Here is a 20203-nt window from a genome sequence, read left to right as displayed (position 1 = left end):
AATTATTATAAAGGATTTCCATCAATTGAAACTGAAGCCAAAGAAATCACACAAACTGCAAAGTATCTTTTACGAACTAATAAAGAAAGGTACATAAACGGATTTTGCAAAGGAGACCAAACCAAATGAAGAAAGAAGAGGATAAATTCTGCAATCTTTTGGTATGTTAAAAGACATATCAAATTGGATACGGTCATTGAAAATTTATTGCTCTTTACAATCGTTTCCTATTGTTTCTCAAAGATTCAAGCATCTTCATCTCGAGCTCGTGGGACCCTTGCCTCCATCTAAGAGATATACATTACCTGCCACCTTTATAGATTGTTTATCTCATTGTCCTGGAGCAATATATGTGCAGAATATTACTGCTGAAACTGGTGCTCATGCATTCGTTACACACTGGATCACAAGATTCGGAGTCTTAAAAATTATAACTACAGACCAGGGTGACAATTCGAGTCTCATTTAATTTCTTCATTCAACGAGATTTTATGAATTTGCTGCACTTGAAGTTCTCCATATCACCCATCAAGAAATGGACTGCTTTAACAGACCATTAAGCAAGTCTTAATGGGTCATCATAACACAAGCCAGACAAAAACTTTACCAACTGCCCTTCTTAACCTCTGCTCATGAAAAGACCTCAATGGTTCTTAGACTTAGATGCTCTGCAGAGCAACTATATCCTTACCGGGAGAATTCTAACAGTCATCTAACCACCTGTTATATATAGATTTTGCAGCTTTCCTCCATCATCTATGGAACACTGTGTGAGAATTACCTCCAGTTACTACTTCTGCACATAATAAACCTTTCTGTGTTGTACATTCTTACACAGAAACTTGCTCTCATATTTTAGTGCACAATGACACTGTAAAAGCATTACCGACATTGTCAAATAGACTTGTAAACACTTACTATTCTCACAAATGGGAAAAAAAATCCATTATTGGAATTGATTGTTTGAAGCCAGCCTTTACTACAACATATCACCAACGACTCCAGTTATTTCTAGTGACAGTTCACCAACAACTCCAGTTACTCCTAGTGACAGTTCATTAACAGCATCAGTTACTGCTAGCAGCAGCAACTCTGCCCATTAACTCAACAGAATCATCAGACAAACTACAAAATTTACCTCCAAAGAAAACAACTCGTTCTGGTAAAGAAGTGAGATTTAATCCTCACTACATATGATGTGCAAGTACCTACAGTACTTGAAAGAGACTACTGTGGTGGTTTTACTCTAACTGGACTTTGGAATACTTATTTACTTTCTGTTTATTTAATTACACTATTTTACATACTTAAAACTGTAAAGAATATATATGCAACTGTAACCATATCTGTATACCAGGTAAGATTATTGTGTATTTTCACTCGAGTTTGCCTGCAAATGCATGCATTCTTTTAAGTTGTTCTTGTTAAACATATAAGTTGTTATGAAAGTGACACTGATTAATTTACTAAATATACAACTGATTAATTTCTCTTCCAGTATAATGAGCATAGTCTCTATCACAGTATCAAATGGATTGGTAAACACTATTCTGATAAATGGAAAAGAATCCATTATTGGAATTGACTGTTTGAAGCCAGCCTTTAATATTTAGCCTGTGTACTAGTACTCTAGTGTTATGACACAAGAATACTAGACCACTAAGAGTTAACTAGAATGGTATACCGAATATCACAGTCATTATGCATACTTTTACCAATCTCATAGTGAAGAATACTTATGTTCAAATAGCATACCAATTATATGGAAACCTTTTTTATTAGGTGATTTATGTCATTCACTTAACAAACAATTTTACACAAAAAAGCAATTCAGCAGGAAAGAAAAAACTATCCCTTAAAAAAAAATTCTGGCAGCCTTAAAAAATCCATTTTTCAAACGTCATTTACTAAATCTTCTATATAATACATTACATCACACCATATTCCAAGTTGCCCACCAAGCAAACTTAGCTTTCTGAGACCAAACCCATACGTGTCTGAATAAATATTGTTACGAAAGGTACAGGCGCAATAAGATGGCTTCCCCACAAAGCAGTTTTAGGGTTGCCATAGCATAGCAAGGAAGGAAGGGTTCCACATTTGGCGAGAAATCACCCATTTGGTGACAAAATTGGTGAAATGCCGTGAACGATGGAGAACCTTCTGGAATGAATTCTTACTGGTTTAGCCCAGAATGTTCTCGAACACAAGCTGAAAGCTATATAAACCCTGCTGGTCTGCAGTGTGAGTGTATCTCATCTAGACGATTGAGTTGACAGCCAGCCAGCGAGTGCTGAATGGGTCGTTGAGTGCATCGAAGAGTCTCTTAGTGTATCGCGGTTAGTGCATCATCAAGAGAGTGTGTTAAGCTCCGGGAACGACTGAACTGAAGAGTCGGGAGCTGTGCTCTGTGTGTCGTCGAATGCATCGCGAGTTGTAGCGTGCAGAGTCTCGAGAGTACGTGAAGTTGCGAGAACTACCGAGCAGAGTCGGGTGCTGTACTCTGGTGCTTTGCAGTGAAGCTGTCTCCATCGTTATTGCTTGACAGTGTGAAGGCTGTGTCATTGATTGTTCCAGCGTGTTTATAGTAAATCTTTGAGGACTGTAAAAGTGTTTTGGAGTTGTCCTGATTAATATTGGTAAATAAAGTGTGTTTCGATATTCCATCAAGTGCTGTTGTCGTTATTCACTCCAAATCCACACGAACCCTGTATGAACGTGAAGGAAAAAAAACGTAACAACTGGTGTCAGAAAAAAAACGCAACAATATCTTATCCATATCTTTCTTAATACCTGCCACTAAATTCTGGTCATGTTAATAACATATACAGTACAAAGTCCGTAATCCGGACTCGTCAAGACTTTTTGACATAGGTTTCTCCAGATTATAGATCATCAATTTAAATCTGGTAAGATGGCATGCAGAAATTACACTATTAAAAATATGAAATTGTAATTTATGAAATAAAAAGCAATTATGATCTAAAGAGTGTCAAATTTTACAAAAAAAAAGTTTAATATTTATTTGTTTACTTCATTAAACATTTCTCTCAATGTACACATGAGTAAATGAGTAAAGCATACGTGCATGCACGAAGTTTGTGGCTTTGAGGTCCGGATAATGGACGTCCGGATTACGGACTTTGTACTGTATTTACAAATATGATTACACAAAAATGAACATAATTTATAATGAGGTTTAATCTCTTCCATTCCTTTATCCAGGAGAAATTATATTTAAACATGATATGTATTTGCAGATTTTGATGATTTTCCATAGTTTTAATTAAAACTGTTCTAGATTTATGAACTTATGCACCAAATCTTTTTTACAAATGCTGCTTTTAGTGTGTATGAAACTGCATCCATTTGGCAACTTGTTACTAAATATTTTTAAGGGTGTATTATTTGTACCTATTAGGTTGGGGTTACCACTTGAATTTCTCTTTTTTATTACATGAAAAACAAATTTTTTCGTTAGGTGATGTGAATTCTTTTACTGTACATTATTAAATTTGGCGATTTATTGGCAATTTCAAGAAAAAATATTTTTATAAAAATTTTGATTCAGTCATTTACACATCTTACAAAAAAATTTTAACAAATATAAAAACCTCAATACAATATCATTTAAATAACAAAAATATTTTAAAATAATGTTTTCAGAAAAAACTTAAAATGAAACATTTTTGCTTCTCTCTGGCATGTTTTAAAAAAGGTGTCTACCCCACACTTTGGCGACTTTTGAAAATATCAAATTTAAAGTTTGAATAAAATAACTATTATAAAACACTATTCCCAAATTGAATTTTAACAAAAACAAAGCATCTAAATGTAAATATGTTTTAATTAATTTAATTCCTCTTATTTCTCTTTATAAAAAGTATTTTCCCCTGCATAATTGTGTCTAATATTCAGATTTATTCATTTTATGCTTTCTCCTGTATTTTAATCCCTTCCAAATACATCTGATTTTTATTTTTATGAAATTATCAGGTATGCTATAATATTAAATTCTTCTAAGGTCAAGGATAAATAGACATTTCTGGTACTAAAACTTTTGCATGCAATATATGAATAGTTATGTTTTAATGAAAATTAACACAATAAATTATAGATCTTTTATAAAAAGTATATTTTTGTTCAACATCTTCTCTGAAATTCAGTTATATTCTCATTTAAAAAAAAAAAAAAAAAAAAAACTGTCTTTTTCCTTTAACATTTAAAACAGCAAATACTGCTGAACTTAGTTTGCCTGGATTTTGGCTTTATTAACATTATAAATAATACTTACTTATTCTACCCAATAATGCAATAAAAGGATTAAATTAAAAATGCACTGCAATTTTATCACAGAAGTTATAATTACTTTAGGTGTTAAAAGAAAATACTGGGAGCAGCCTCTCTCTTTGGTGCTGTTGGAAATTAAGTTAAATACTTTTCTTTCATTCACTGAATCCATTCCCTAAATAAAAATATGTCATAAAAAAGACATAAGCTTTTGGATAAAGTGACAAAGAAATAAAAATACTCAAAATTTAAATCAAATTTTAAAATACTATTATATATGTATGACATAAAAAAAATAATGGCATGAGCTGAAACAAATCAAAGTTAGAAATTAATAACACTAATTAAATGAAAAAACAGAACATACAGCAAAAAATCTTATAAAATGCCAGAAAAAAAATTTTAATACATTTTAAAATTTAATTTATATCAATTATTTAATAAAGTTGATTTCTTAAACTAGTTGATTTCTTAAACTAATTTCTTCAGATGTTTAATGCAAATAAATATCATGACCAAGACCGGATTTATATTTGATGAGATCCTAAGCTATTTGAGATATGATTTATGAGGGTTATGAGTCAATTCTTTTGATATGGGATATGATAAAATTTTTGGAGGTGGCCCCAAATCCAGCACAGATCATGACTTATTTACAGTTAAAAACTGAATGACTGCCTGACCAAGCATGTCATACAGACTTAAGCCATACAGAGTTTCATTGCTCTACAGTTTTAGCAGATTTTAACAACTCTTCATCAAATTTTGATAACTTTACATAACTTACATTCAGTACATGTTTTTAAAGATAATTTTGGTACTATAAAGTGCAATGACCATACTTTATGACATCTTTTTAAAGATAATTTTGGTACTATAAAGTGGAATGACCATACTTTATGACTGAGCAATTAAGTAAAAATCCTTTGAGAAAAAATACATTTTGAGCACTTAAAAAGCTCTGTAAGATCTCACTTAATATAAGCACACGTACACTACAAAATATATTGGATATACAATCAAGCATATAACTGAATAAAAGAAGCTTCTTCTATATAATTAGAAACATTATTAACAGCATGATTCTGATGTCTGTATTTATATGGCCCCAATGGAAGGTAACTTATTAGGATAAAAATTCTGCCTCACGTATTAAAGTGATGTGGGCTCTCTTAAACAGTTACAAATGTGAGCATAATTCACGTACTTTGCAACAGTTTTACTAATCTGAAATGCAGTTCAATTTTAAAGCAATAGAACCAGAATGCTCAAATCCTGCCACGATATACAATGCCAAGTTCATTGCATACAGTACCTTTATTCATACTGGCTGACCAACTGTCTTCAACCATTTGCACTTTGGGTGAAATAAATATGCACAGCAAATTTTTGTCTTTACCGAGTCCTTTGGCCGGAGCTAGTACTCTAAGTGCTTCCATTTCTTTCCCCCCCAAAAAAAACGTATGTATATGTATCTATAATGTATATAAATTACATTCCCAACTCAGCCCAAGCTAATGTAATAGTTTCCACTAACTCATAATTTGAATTTTTTCACGTTTTATCATACTTTGTCAGTTTTGTTTTAATTTAGAATAGTAAATAATTATTGGTCTTCGTGAAATATTAGTTCTAAATTTCTTACTTTATGTCTTTAATTATATATATATGTATACATACATATTGCTGTGTACGTACATACCGATTCATAATAGATCAAATGCATGCAGCTCTGATGATAAGTTAATAAAATTTATTTTTATCAAAAGAAATACTTCAAAGTTCTCTAATTTTTCACAGAAATTCTCGAACAAGTATTCACAGCATCAGAGAGTACAATCAGTAATTCCGATTCAAACTACTAATAAAATTAAATACAATGCAATGCAAAATACAATGCAATTCAAAACACATGTAAAGAGAAAACTGGCTCAGAAATATCTCAATTCATGAGGAACTAACAACTCACAACAATAACTAAGCAACTGAGAGCAGATACTCTCTCCCCAGCCTTTTATAGTTTTCAAGCAGCTGCCAAGATATTTCTAGTACTGTCTGTCTACGGTAAGAACACCTCCCGCCACGGTGCCTGGTGGGTGGCGGTCTCTATAGCAACAGGGCTAGTTTATTTCAAATAGGGACAAACCAAAGGTTGCTTTATTGTTATTTTGTTTTTGGCGACTGTTGGCTGAAGGGAAAAGAGTTTATCATTTGTCTTCTCGGTTTCATTCCAGCTGCACGCATCTTTTCTTAAGCCTTATATTATTACTATTAGCTATTTTTATTCTCGTTGTTATATCTTTTGGTATTTGTTCAAATTTGCTTCCATTTAGCTTGATTTTCGTACTGCTTTGTTAATCGCCAATTTTTTAAAATGCCCTTCCAGTTTGAGAAAGGTCAACCTTTAAAGTCTCAGGCACGTCAAATCGTGTACGATGTCACAGAATTTTGAGCCTCTGAAGCTTCGGCGAACTCTTTAGTAGTTCCTCTTCCTCAAGTTTTGAAGAGAACATCGCAAGCTATTGGAGTATCAGAGTATACAATTAAAAAAATTAAGCATGAAGTATCAACAATGGGTGAAGATCAACTTCTAAATACGCCTGGAAAGAAAAGTAAAAGCCCTGTTAATCATAAGTGCGAAATTGACGACTTTGACAAATGCATTATATGGCAGACAATACAAGACTTTTACATCAAAGAAAAGAAAGTGCTATCTGTGCGGAAATTACTGCCTGTCTTGAGGCAAAAATAGACTTCCCGTGGCAGAAAGACTCTTTGTGCAAAGTTTTGCGTTCAATTAATTTTCGCTGGAAGAAATGCGTTAACAAAAGAAAAATTCTTATTGAAAGACCTCACATTGTATTTTGGAGGAACAATTATTTACGCAAAATGAGGAAACTCAGAGCAAGTGGACGCCACATCATTTACATCGATGAAACATGGATTTACAGCAATTTAATTTTTAAGAAATGTTGGCAGCATGATACGGTTTTGGGCGCACAGATAAATGTCAGTTCAAAAAATAGACTGATTGTTGTCCATGCTGGCTCTTCCGCAGGATTTATTCCAGGTGCCCAACTTGTATATAAAGCATCAGCTCAAAGCGGGGATTAACATGGGCAAATGAACTATGGAAATTTTGAAAAATGGATGTCGGAACAGCTTCTTCCAAATTTACGACCCCAAAGTGTGGTATGCATGGATAATGCCCAGTATCACACAAAAATTGAAGATCCCACACCCACGAAATATGCTACAAAGCAAACAATGGTTAATTGGCTGATGAAGAAGACGATATGCAGCGATCCCAAAATGCGAAAAGCGGAACTGTTTAACTTAACAGAATGAAATCGTCCTAAAAAGTAATCTATAAAATTGACAACATCATAAATGAAAATGGGCATCATGTTGTGCGTCTCCCTCCTTACCACTGTGATCTAAACGCAACTGAATATGTTTGGTCATCAAATAAAAGACTGACCAGGGAAAGGAATGTGACTGGGGACTTAAGCTTGGAAAATTTGAAAAATTTAACACAAAAAGCTTTGGATGAAGTCACTTCTCAAGAATGGCAGACGCACTGCAACCACGTAGAAAAACTTGAAAAATTCTTATTGGGACAAGGACGAACTTCTAGAAGAGATAGTGGATGAATTAATAATTCAAATTGGCAGCAGCGATTCTGATTCTGATTCAGAAGAAACGGAATCTTGCGAGAGTGATTCAGATGACTTTTCAGATGTTATACCTCTATAAAAGTCCTCCACAAAGGCATCCTTCTTCTTCATCTGATAGCTCTGTCAAGTTGTGAGGATATTTCTAGGTTCAGTATTTTCTTTGCCACTATGTAAATGAAAGATTACCAAAAGTGGGCAACAATGAGCCTTCGGCAGAGGTGAACCCCCCCCCCTGTGGATAATAAAGAACACTGAATGGTTGTTTTATTTCCCATTACTGTGTTCTTGGAGACCCACAAGCCATGGTATAATTTTCGTATTAAATAAGTTTCACTTTATTATGAAAATATTAATACAAAATTATGTTAATGCAACAATGCTCACTGCAGTTATAAAAGCCAAATTTTGTATAATTATATAAATTTCGTATAATTTTAAATATAAAATAGGTAACTGAATAATTTAAGAGACCTTAATTTTGCTCTGATTTTAACATTTTATTATGCTACAAGCTATTACAGTGTCTAAAAAAATCAGCATAATGCATAAATGGGCGCTGGTATTTAAGAGGCTCAGCAGCGGCAGATTGATAAAGTCACTGAACACTTGTAGTTCGGTCCGAGGTTTGAATCCCGTGAATGGTCTGGCTGCATGGGCGTTTTCCCCATGTGTAACGTGTATACGAGCCAGTTTTCCTTAGCAAGCCCTCCACAAAGGCATCCCTCCTCTTAGGCATTTAACTCAGGAGGCTTTCCGTAATTATATAAACCCACTCAAACCACTGGTAATTAAGTAAAAAGCAGTTTTGATTTTAATTTACCTTCGCTTCTTTTCGTCATTAAATTGACCAGCTTTTGGTTTAGTTTGAAGGTATGGGAAAAGAAGAAATGTTTGCAAAAAGTATTTATTGAGAGCATGGGTATGTAAATAAATGCTTTTACTTTCAGATGATTCCATATACATTTAACGATCAAATTTTTAGTCATTATTAAAGCACAAGCAATAAATTAATAGAAAATTTTGAAATAAAAACATACCAGAATGTCATTTAAAGACTAAAGAAATTGCTTTGAATGTTCACAGTAGATTAGCTAGACGGAAGAACTATAAAAGTTTAATTTATTTTACATTTATGAAGTGCGTCTACACTATATTACAGAGAATGGGGCAATCAAGTAGATTTCTGAGATGTCATCTAGGATTTTTTTTTGCAAAACAAAATATCTGATGTGTACACCACATGACTTCCTTGTATGGAATATTAAATTATACGCATTTTTTCTTACATTTCATTTAAACTTATTAGATTGAATTAAACCTACTTAGCCGACAGCGCATAAACCACAATAGAATAAATGCATTCTTTGAAATTCACTTTTGTTTACCACAGCGACACTCGGGAGCTAGGCTTACTTAACAGTATTATATTTCGTTCATATTATAACTCAGAATGCACAAAATTTATATCATTTAAAGAATTATCTAATCGTTGCCACATGTTCTATTCAAATACTATAATAAAGCTAGAACTATGTATAAAAGAAATTAAGCAAACAAAGCAAAAAAGAAACAGTTTTTCACAGACGATTGAGTATTTCTCATTCAATTAATTCAGTTTTCACTTCGCGACAAGGCAAAAATACATAAAAACTCAAAATATCTGTATTAAAAATTACGAAGTAAATCTTAAATGCTTATTTCTTCGAAAAAATTCCAGAAAGGATTAAGCATGATTTAAATAATAAATGAAGGCGTTATCTTTGTTGTTGCGAAGCTAAGTTTCTCTAGATTGGCAACAAATCCACTACTCAGCTGTTTCAAATGTAAACAAGAGCAATGGCCGCCATCAAATTAGGCTTAGCGGCACTTAAACAATTTTAAAATTGTTGATAATTCTAAAAATATTGCATACAGATTTACTAAAGGCATAAAACCCTTAACCGGAAGATAAAAACAACATCATTTTGAAAGCAAAAAATGTACAATTTACAAACATATAAGAGTAAAGAAACTGAGATCACTGAGCCGGGTAACAGAGTAGATATATTTATAAACATATTTATATACGTTTGGCACGGCCAATTGAAACCAAAATACGAGGTGCACATCTACATGTTATAGTAGTCTTATATACAAAATTTCAACGTTCTGAGGCTACTCGTTTTTGAGTTATGCGAGATACGTACGTACATAAGTTCATACAGACGCCACGAAAAATTCTCTTCAGAATTCATTTTAAAGCAGTTTTTTACTTTTTTTGGAGGAAAAGTGTCTTTTATTCTGTCCTTACGTACATATATCATGCAAAAACATCGTTAAATTGCATTCTAAAGCGGTCAAAGTGGATATTTTCGTTGAAATATGCTGTCTGAAGCTTTTCACGATTACTTCCTTTTTACTTCGTACAAGGAAGTAAAAAGGAGCAAAATAATAGCATGATTTTTTTTTAAATGTAAAAATTAAAATTTTTCTTCAAAAATAAGCACAGATTTTTAAATGTATTTTTCTACAAATTATTTTGATATATTTTTACTCATTGTACATCTAAAAGGATGGCAAATTCAGCGACTTGTACCTCACACGGCAAAATCAAAGACAGTTTCTTGACTGCATAAACTTTATCTACACCAACAATTTTCATTTTCGGAAATAGAATATCGGGGTCAACGTAAAGAGTCAACGATCATTTTACTTGAAACTAAAACAAAATGTGAATATTGCCAAATCATCTTTAAATGCGCCGAGGTGGCAAACTGAGAAGTAAATCTTCAAGACACCCCTACGAAAAATGGGTCAGGGCTCGTTTCTATGGCAACAGACAGCTGCAGACAAACTGGCGAGAGCTGTTTTCACCATAGACAGACAATACTTTCTGCTTCTCAAAATTAATGCAAAGCAATATAAGGGTCGAATTATGGTTGCAGCTAATATAGTGATCAATTAATTACATTTATTAATTACAATACTTATTATATTACATACAGCTTACTTTTAGATTTTTTTATGTTACATTACACACAGAAATACAACAATTTTGCATATAACTGCACTAAAATCATCTGTCTATGAACTAAATTCATAACACTACCTCCTTCTCAGGGACTGCATATGCTGGGCAGTACACTCCCTAGGGAGGAACCTATACTTACAACTAAGGCAAATCATATAATAATATAACAATATTTTCAGTAAATAGCAAATCAAAAACTGAGAGCATAAACTTACAAATGTTTAAAAAAATAGGACCATGGTCTTACACTATTTACATTATATACATTACATACTGTGGCCATAGTAAGGGCCTAAGCACATCATAATGAACCACTTTAAGCTTAGAATTCGATGACTTATGGATCAGAGTTACGATGTCGTTGAGCCTGTTTAGGACTGCGTAAGGACCATCCCAAGGTGACTATAGTTTAGGAGAGTCCTTTCCATCGAATCCGATTCCACAACCACACCTTGTTTCTTTCATTGAATCGATGTACTAAAGCTTTCGTGTAAACTTCACTTCAAACTGTGCCTGAAGATCTTGGATGTACTCCTCGGGTGATAAAAGCACATCTGGAGGGCAAACCAAACAAGAGATCACACAATAGATGAAGGACACGACAGAACAGTATCTGGGATGGGGGATAGCTGGTAGTCTTGGGAAAGCAGTGCAACAGACCAGTAAGAAGAGTGGTAACTTCTTGTCCCAGTCCTGTTGGTTTCTGGAAACCACCAACAAAAGGTTATTAATGATTTGATTAAACCTCTCTACCATGCCATCTGACTAGGGATGTAAAGGTGTTGTTTGGGTTTGTCAATGTCGAGTACCTTGCAGAGTTGTTTAATTACAGCTGATGCAAAATTTCTTCATTGATTGCAATGTAACTGAAGAGGCACTCCAAACTTGGAAATCCTATGCTGTATCATTGCCTCAGTTTCTTGATCAAGAATAGAATACGCTTCAGGCCTATTTGGTGAAGTAATTGATGACAATGAGGATGTATTTGCTGCCATCGCAGTTTGTGGCAGAGGTCCTAGGATGTCAAATGTGATACATTCAAAAGGCACTCCTACATTGTAACACTGCACCTTACCACGACTGCATTTATTCAGTCCTTTCAGACCAACACAGGCATTGCAAGACTGGCACCACTTTTGCATGTCATCCTTTGCATTACTCCAGCAGAAGTGCTCTCAAACTCTCTGTAAAATCTTCATTGTTCTGAAGTGGCCTCTTGTAGGGCTGCTATATAGCTCTCTAAGCTCGGGATTCAGGATCTTGAAAGTATCAGCTGCCATCAAAATGCCTTTCCATCATTCAATTCGAACTTCCAGTGGAAGGCGCTGTTTTGAATATGGAGTGAATCCCAGAAAGCTCAATATCATTTTGTCATAGAACTATACAGTGAAATACACTATACAGTCTATTTGAAGATACCATTAAATCAATTATGGATTTAATGTCGCTGTCTGGCAACTGGTCTTTCCTGACATCTTCCTCACTCCATGGGTCTCAATCAGCCGATGCTGAATTTCTAACTTGTCGTGCAACCAGATTAAACAGCTCGTGTTTCCATTCACCTCTGGAATAATATTGACAGCTTTCTGGGCAGGGTATTCTAAACAGGAGATTGGCATTTCCATGTAGTGATCCTCTCCATGACAGATAGTTGTCCTCAGAGACTGAATGCAGCTTGTCACTTTTAAAGTTCACGAAAAAATTATATTTCCTTGGAAAGTCCAATCCAAGTATGCAAAGATCTGTAATATCTGCCACATATGCCATGTGATGGTAGGCGGCACTGCCAAATGTGATGTTAACATTTAACTTCCTATCAATTTTGATTTTATCACCAGACACAGTCTGAAGGATAATGCAGGATGGTGCATAAATGAGTTTATCCTCAAATTGTTAAGCTTAATGTTTCTGATTGATGGTAACGTTGGCTTCTGTGTTGATAGTCATATTGCAAGGAACTCCACTGATATGCCCATTGATGAACAGTCCACTGCTGCTGCCCTTCAATGCAGAAATTTGAAGTGCTTTAAAATGGGGCTTCTCATTATCTGGCAAGCTTCTCATTATCCGGCAATCTTCATCCTGCGAGATAGACACCAATTTGTTTCCTGCATCATTGGTGGAAAATGGTCCTATTTTCCATGTCTTGGGATGTTTTGCAGTTCCTCAGCACGTGGCCTTCAACGTCGCAGTTCCAGGATTTTAGGGTTGGTTTGTTATCACTCCTATTTTGTCTCAAGCCAATGACTTGTCTTGTTAATTCATGTCTGATTTTCCATGACCTGAGGTGTTCTGCAATTCCTTCATATGTGGCTTCAGCACCACAGATCCAACATTTTAGAGTCGGTTTGTTGTTACTCTTACTCCGTATCAAGGCACTGACATATCTGGTTAAATCGTGTAGATAAGCAGTCACTTGATCCACTGGCTACTGGACATGAGCAGCTCTGATTGGGTGGCAGTCTATACGAGTTGCTTGCCGGGCTGCCTCACATTTTATGGCATACACTACAGCGCTTTACAAATCTTTGATATCCACCATTTGCAGAGCTTTCTGTATTTCAGGATCACAGAAGCTGTCGCTGAAGTACTGCAAGGACAGGATTTCTCTTGTTTCTGTTGAACACTCTAAAAAGGCAAGGTGAGACAGCCTTTCAATATCTGTCGCGAGCTCCTGGAGTGCTTCTGTTGAAGGGATTTAACCCATTCGGGGCGGCAGCTCATGGAAGATAGCGCTCCCTCAGGACAGGAGCTGTTACACGTGGACTGTGCTTAAAGGCTGGGGCATTTTCTCCCACTAAGACTAATATGCAATTTCGGAAAGTACACATTACATAATAATGGATAAAATGCACACTTTAGATAGAAATGAAACCATTTTTAAATATGTGATTAAAGATATCATAATTTCAATCATAACAAAAAAATTTAATTAAAATAATTGGTATTTAACTATAACAATATAAATATATTGTATTTTACTATAACTAAAAGTACCTAAATTAAACACTAAATGTTGATACAAAATATAAAAAAACATTAAAAATATTTACAATTCACATTATAAAATACTTGAAGAATATTGTAATAATTAATATCTCAAAGCCGTATGAAAAATTTCAAAGCACAGATCAATGCAGAGACCAACATTGCATTATTATCATGCATAATTTCAATCATGCATGTCTATTATTATTATCTTCTAATTCAGAATCTGAAGATTCAGAACTACTATACGAAGAACTCTTAATAATTTATAGTTGTTTCACTGTCATCGTCAGTAAGATCCATAGATGGATCATTCACTACTTTAGATATTTCCTCCTCAGAAAGATAATGTGATCTTTTAGCCATGGCTACACAAATGAACCTAAAAGTAAAACCCATGCTAGAATGTCTCCTATAAATCCCATCCTAAAATAGAATTGAAACTATAAACAACCACTTCAAAATGAGCTAAAAGGCTCTTTACTACGTTTCCCTTTTCACCAGCTAGCACAAGTCTATGATTACATTCACGAAAATCCAATAAATTACAGAAACTTGACCTCATTCTGAACTCAGAGAGAGAAATACTAATGTATGAGAGCAATCTTTTAAATGGAACATGGATTAGTAATGCCATCTGTCAGTAAATATTTCGTTCCAAAAGCACGACGCAACTTGCAGCGATCACCTCGCTGCATAGGATTCGCTGTAACGCAAGGGTGCAGCGTTAGGCTCTGAAGAGCATCTAACGCTGACGCATATTTGCGGCATTCATCCCATATGGGTTAATTGAAGCCTGCTGTAATCTTTTTCACATCTCTCCCCGAAGCACAGCTTCAACATGCTGGATAGAACTTCGAAGTGTAGCTTCTGGTTTTCGGGAAGAGTTTGAGGACATCTGCTGCATCTACTCTCAAAGAAGCAGCAAGATGACTAGCTTTAGCTTGGGAATCCCATCTGTTCAGCTCTGCCACTATAGAAAATTGTGTCTTGTAGACAATTTATCAATTGTCAAGACTTCCCATCCTACGTGGCTAGCTTCAGGGAGGGACAAGGAGGCATGGGTAAGTATTTAAAATCATCAGATTTGCTCCCTGCTCTCGCTACAAATTTTTTCAAAGTATCAACTTCTTTGGCCACTGCAGAAACCCTGTCATCAATTTGTTGTCGGACGGCAGCAACTCTTCCTTTTATTTGTTGCTCCACAGTGGAAAATCTCCTTTCTATTTATTTTTTGACAAAGGAAATTCTTTCTTCAATTCTCCAACTCTATTTTCAACAGCATCTATTCTGCTTTCCACAGCCTCAAATGTGTTTTATGTTATGCGGGTAATTTCTTTTTTCATTTCCTCTTGACCAGGTTCTATCTTTACTTGAATAGCATTCAATTCTTCTTTAACAAATTTTTGATTAGATTTCATTGATTAGCTTTTCCATATGATTTATTTCAAAGTGAATATGTGATGAATTTTAAACACATGTTTTTAATTTTATTCTGCATTATATACATGTGTGTGTAATATGTGTAAATAAAAAATTTATATATTTTGTATATCTGTAAATTAGTATTCTTTTACTCTGGTAGCTGACTTCTGTTACTAGAAAACCAATTCTCTTTAAGCCTTAAGGCAGCTAACTTTTGGCTAAAGATTTCAGTTTTTCTCTCCTATTTTCCCTTTTTCTACTTACTTTAAACTACTACAAGAAAATTTAAAACTTCACACCATTTTTATTTTAGCTTTCACATATTTTGCCTGCATTCCCTTAATTAACCCTCTGATTTGCTAACTGCATATAATCACTCCTCTTGTTCCTCCTTTCTACAGTGGGCCAACTGATAAAAACATTTAAACTCTGCATTTACTTGGGAAGTCCCCATTTTTTAGATTTTAACTTATGCTTTTATTTCAACCTTGAATTACTATATATACATGCTATGCTAACTTTTTCTCATTAATAGGTATTTTTCAGTTATATATTGAGTTCATTGATACTCCACATTGTGATGAGTCTTTTTTGATTGTCCATTTTTGCATATTTATTTGATTTGCATACTTACATATTTTATCAGTTTTGGTTCTTTGAGTTTACTTATGCTTCACGTTTTGATTAGCGAGCTTTATTTATTTAATTTTTATGGTTGTTCAGGTTGTGTAGGGAATGGTGCTATGCAACTGTTTATAACTTCTTTCTGCAGTTTAAAACTTGCATTGTATCAGAAACATTGATCTGGCTATCATTTAGATAGATTTAGACAGAACAGAAAATTGAAATACTTCTATCCATCCCCCATGACGACCGAATCTGATTGTTCTAAAGAATTGGCCTTGATTTCTCCAATTTTGCTTTAGTTCTAAAAATTGTTCATATTGGTTCTCAACTATTTCTATTGCATTTATGCAATAGAAATAGTTGAGATAAAATGCAATAAAAATTTTGTTAAACTCATGAAAATTATAATTTTAATATTTAAAAACAATTATACATATAAGTTCAAAACGAGAAAAATTTAATATTATTTAAGGAAAAAGGTGTAAAAGATAACATTTTAGAGGACTCAAAAGTAAAAATGGAAATTTAGATAGGTCAAAAGGTCTATTGAAAGGGATGCAAATATGGTACAAAATTTGGTGGATGCCTGAAATTAAAGTAGCAATGAAATATTAACACACAAAAAGATAAATAAACAGATTTTAAAAAAATAATCACCTCTATTTAAAGTTTCAAACAGACCTTGTCAAGGGATTGCCATTTAAAACATTAAACCAGGTTAATTAATGTGAGACGAATAACATGTTTCGTTCCTCTCAACACTTAGATTTCAAGACATTGTAAATTAATTTGCTTTCCAAATAATTATTTCTAGGTCGTCTTACACTGCTGAAGTGCTTCCAAAACATGTTACTAACCTCTTCAAGTTAAAGAATAAAAACCTTATAAAGTAAAACTTTTAAGTATAAAGTGCAAATAAATAAAAGTAAAACACACAAAATATAAAAACACTTAACGTATAAAAATACAGTGAACTGCAAGAAATACTAGTAGACCTGCACAAATAAATTTCAAAAACTTCCAAGTCCTATATATTTTAAGTGTAATATTTTTTTTAAGTTTTTTCTTATATATATGCATATATGTATAAAATAGAGAGATTATCAAAATGGAAGAAGTAGAGTAAAAGTCTATTGTAATTTTTTTTTTAAAAAGGACTATTAGTTTTTTTTTTAATACAGTCATTAACAATTACAAAAATCTGAATCATATTTCATCTTTCCAGTCTTGTTGAGTGAAAATTAGATTTAAAAGAACATGTAAGTTATTTCTTATTTAAGTCAGTTTAATTCTGAAGTAGACTAGTAAAATACCCTAATACAATTCTGATTCCTAAAAAAAAAATTCCACAAAAATATCGGAAAACACAAATTTATATGGAAATATTATTAACCAAATATATACCTCAAAAACATATTTACAAAAACGTTAGTATATAAAAGAATACCTCCGTTTTAAAATTTCATCCTATGAAACATTAAAGATATACAATAAGGCCAAAACTTTTAATAATTGCTTAGTAAATACTTATCTAACTTCTAATAAGAAAAAAATGGCTGGCGTTTGTTTGGTACTTAGCCAAGGGGAAAAAAAGGAGGGAAGACTTCTATAGAAGAATAGTGGCTGGTGATTGCTGTAAGATTTGCAATTTTTATGCTATGTAAAAGAGAATTAAATATAACTGGCAAGGAAAAAATTCTAACTGGCATAAAAATTTCTAGTGCTGTGTTTGTGGATGCAAATTAGCCAGAAAAATTCTTAAAAAGATTATTCCTGAGTGTTAAAATGAGAGACTGAAGTTGGCGAGAAAAATGCCCTTTAAGAATCATGAAGAAATGAAACTGAAAATAGTAAAAATGCAAAACTGGAGTTTTACATAATATTTTTTTAAAATATTTATTTCTGAGAAAATGTCAAGGAAACAGAAAAAAAAAATCAGATAACAGTAAAAAAATCTTCACTCGATATAGGCTATTATTAAGATTTTTATGGAAAACGATATAGCCTGTTTTAAAACAGTAGTGGCCAGAAATTTTTATACAGTGTGGTGTATCGAGAACTTGGTTGTACTCGAACTTAGAACTGACATGCAAGAAGCATCGGGTAGTGTGGACATGAACAGACCATAAGTGATATTCGTTGAAGTTGCACGTGTGTTTTTGTAAGCTTTTATGTACAGTGTGATGTATCTTGTATATAATAAAGTGTCATGTGGATAAATACAGTGCCATGTGTAGTATAGGGTAAACAGGGTAAAAGGTGGCGATGAGGAGAGGACTGCTGATTGTGAAAAGAATGAAAGAATGGCTTATGAGACGTGCTATGCCGCTATCAAAGTAATACTGTTAAATTAGGGGATTCCCCAAAGATCGCTCAAGAAAAGCTTTTATAATTATTTTATTCAGAGGAATTAACCATGGAGCAGTTTGTAAATGAGTTAATAGAACAGAATAAAGCTCTAATGGAGAGACTTACTTTAGTTATTACACACCAAACAGATAATTGTAAACTTTCTGTTCAGTTCGAAAAATATAATGCACACAAAGAACAGTTTGATTCATTTTTGTAAAGATTTGAAATTTATTTAGGTATACAAAATGTTTTACAGGACAAGCATGGGAAAGTACTGATTTCCAGTTTGTCCAGAAAAATTTATAGTCTCTTAAAAAAACTTGCTGGCTCCTGATAATCCTTCTGATAAAGAGTATGATGTGTTAAAAACAACATTGAGAAATCACTTAAAGCCTAAGCCACTTATAATTCCTAACAAGCATGTAATTTTAAACCGAAAGCAGCATGAGGGGGAAACAATTAGTGTGGATATGGCAGAGTTAACGTCAGTTGCCATACTGTGTGCTTACGATCAGAGCATGTTAAATAGGATGTTGTGGGACGTATTTACAAGTGGTCTAAGAGATAGGGTTATCTTAGATAGAATTTTTGAGCAGGATAATATAAATTTGAATGACACTTTAAAAATAGCTTTGGCAATGGAAAAAGTATTAAAAGGTTCAAATGAAATAGCTGATAAATCAATAAAAATTAATGAGTTCATTGCCAGGAATAAATGTAAATATAAATCAGTCACTCCAAAGCAAAAGTTTGAAAAACAAAACTCCTCAGCTAAGAGTATTAGAGGTAAAGCGTGTTTGCAATATACGGGGACTGACCATGATAGAAATTCTAGTAAATTTAAGACAAGTATCTGCATATTTTGCAAGAAAATCTGGCACACTGAAAGGGCATGCTTTAGCACTAAAAATGCTGGAAGAAAGAAAGCCAAACAAAAGCAACTAGATGTGGGAAATGAAATTCTTTTAAACAGCATAAATTTCAGTGAGGTAAAAAATAAGAAAATGCCCATAATGGTCCAAGCGAACATAGAAGAGAAACCGGTAGCTATGGCACTGCATACAAAAGGTACAGTATTGGTAACGAGTTTTAAAAATTTCGGCAAATTTTGAAAAAGAAAATTCAGGATACAAGTTTGGTATTTAAAACACATAATGGTGAAAAACTAATATCTTTAGGATTTACTACAGTTAATGTAGGATATAAAGGGCAAAATAGAAGCTTAAATCTTAACATTGTTAAAAAAAATCTTTGGTTGAGATTGTCTTTCAGGGATAAATTTAGATTCTACCTCAATTAGAGTAAATTTCTATCTTTCAAAAATGTAGTTTGAATAAATTATTGGAACAATATTAGGAAATTTTTGATGGAAAATGAGAGGAGATAAAAAAATTATGAAGTTCAACTTGAATTAAAGCCGAATATTTCACCAGAGTTTTGTAGAGCTAGACGGGTACCATTTGCATTAAAAGGCCAGATAGATGAAGAAATTGATTGCTTGGAAAAGGACGGCATAATCAAAAAAGTTGAACGTTGGAATGGGCAACTCCAGTAGTACCAGTAGTGCCAATAACTCGGTGACAGTAAATCCAAATATTGTTACACATCAAAACACTTTGCCAACCATTATGGAAATATTTTCAAGTTTGAATGGGGGGGAAAGCATTTTTCAAAAATATACTTTAAACATGCTTACCTACAAATGAAAGTACACCCCGAGAACCAAAAATTGCTAACAATAAACACACAGCAAGGATTATGTAAGTGTAAAAAATTAATGTTCGGGCTAAATGCAGTGCCAGTAATCTGGCAAAGGTACATTGATGGTCTATAC

General features: G+C 33.5%; 1 protein-coding gene across 2 annotated transcripts in view; it reads right to left on the bottom strand.

Annotated features, from left to right (window-relative positions):
• SMC5 (structural maintenance of chromosomes 5) overlaps positions 1-20203 on the bottom strand; it is a 265998-nt gene that overhangs the window by 10904 nt on the left and 234891 nt on the right. For both annotated transcript variants that reach the window (XM_085816785.1, XM_085816786.1), the window contains one exon: positions 4370-4465. In XM_085816785.1, coding sequence (XP_085672911.1) covers positions 4370-4465 — 96 coding nt within the window. The remainder of the gene's footprint in view (positions 1-4369; positions 4466-20203) is intronic.

The sequence above is a fragment of the Stegodyphus dumicola genome, chromosome 5, assembly GCF_044657685.1.
Source record: "Stegodyphus dumicola isolate Sdum_Otavi_A_Nest chromosome 5, ASM4465768v1".
Lineage (NCBI taxonomy): Eukaryota > Metazoa > Arthropoda > Arachnida > Araneae > Eresidae > Stegodyphus > Stegodyphus dumicola.
Note: the sequence above shows the minus strand (reverse complement) of the source record. Positions and strands in the feature narration are given on the sequence as shown.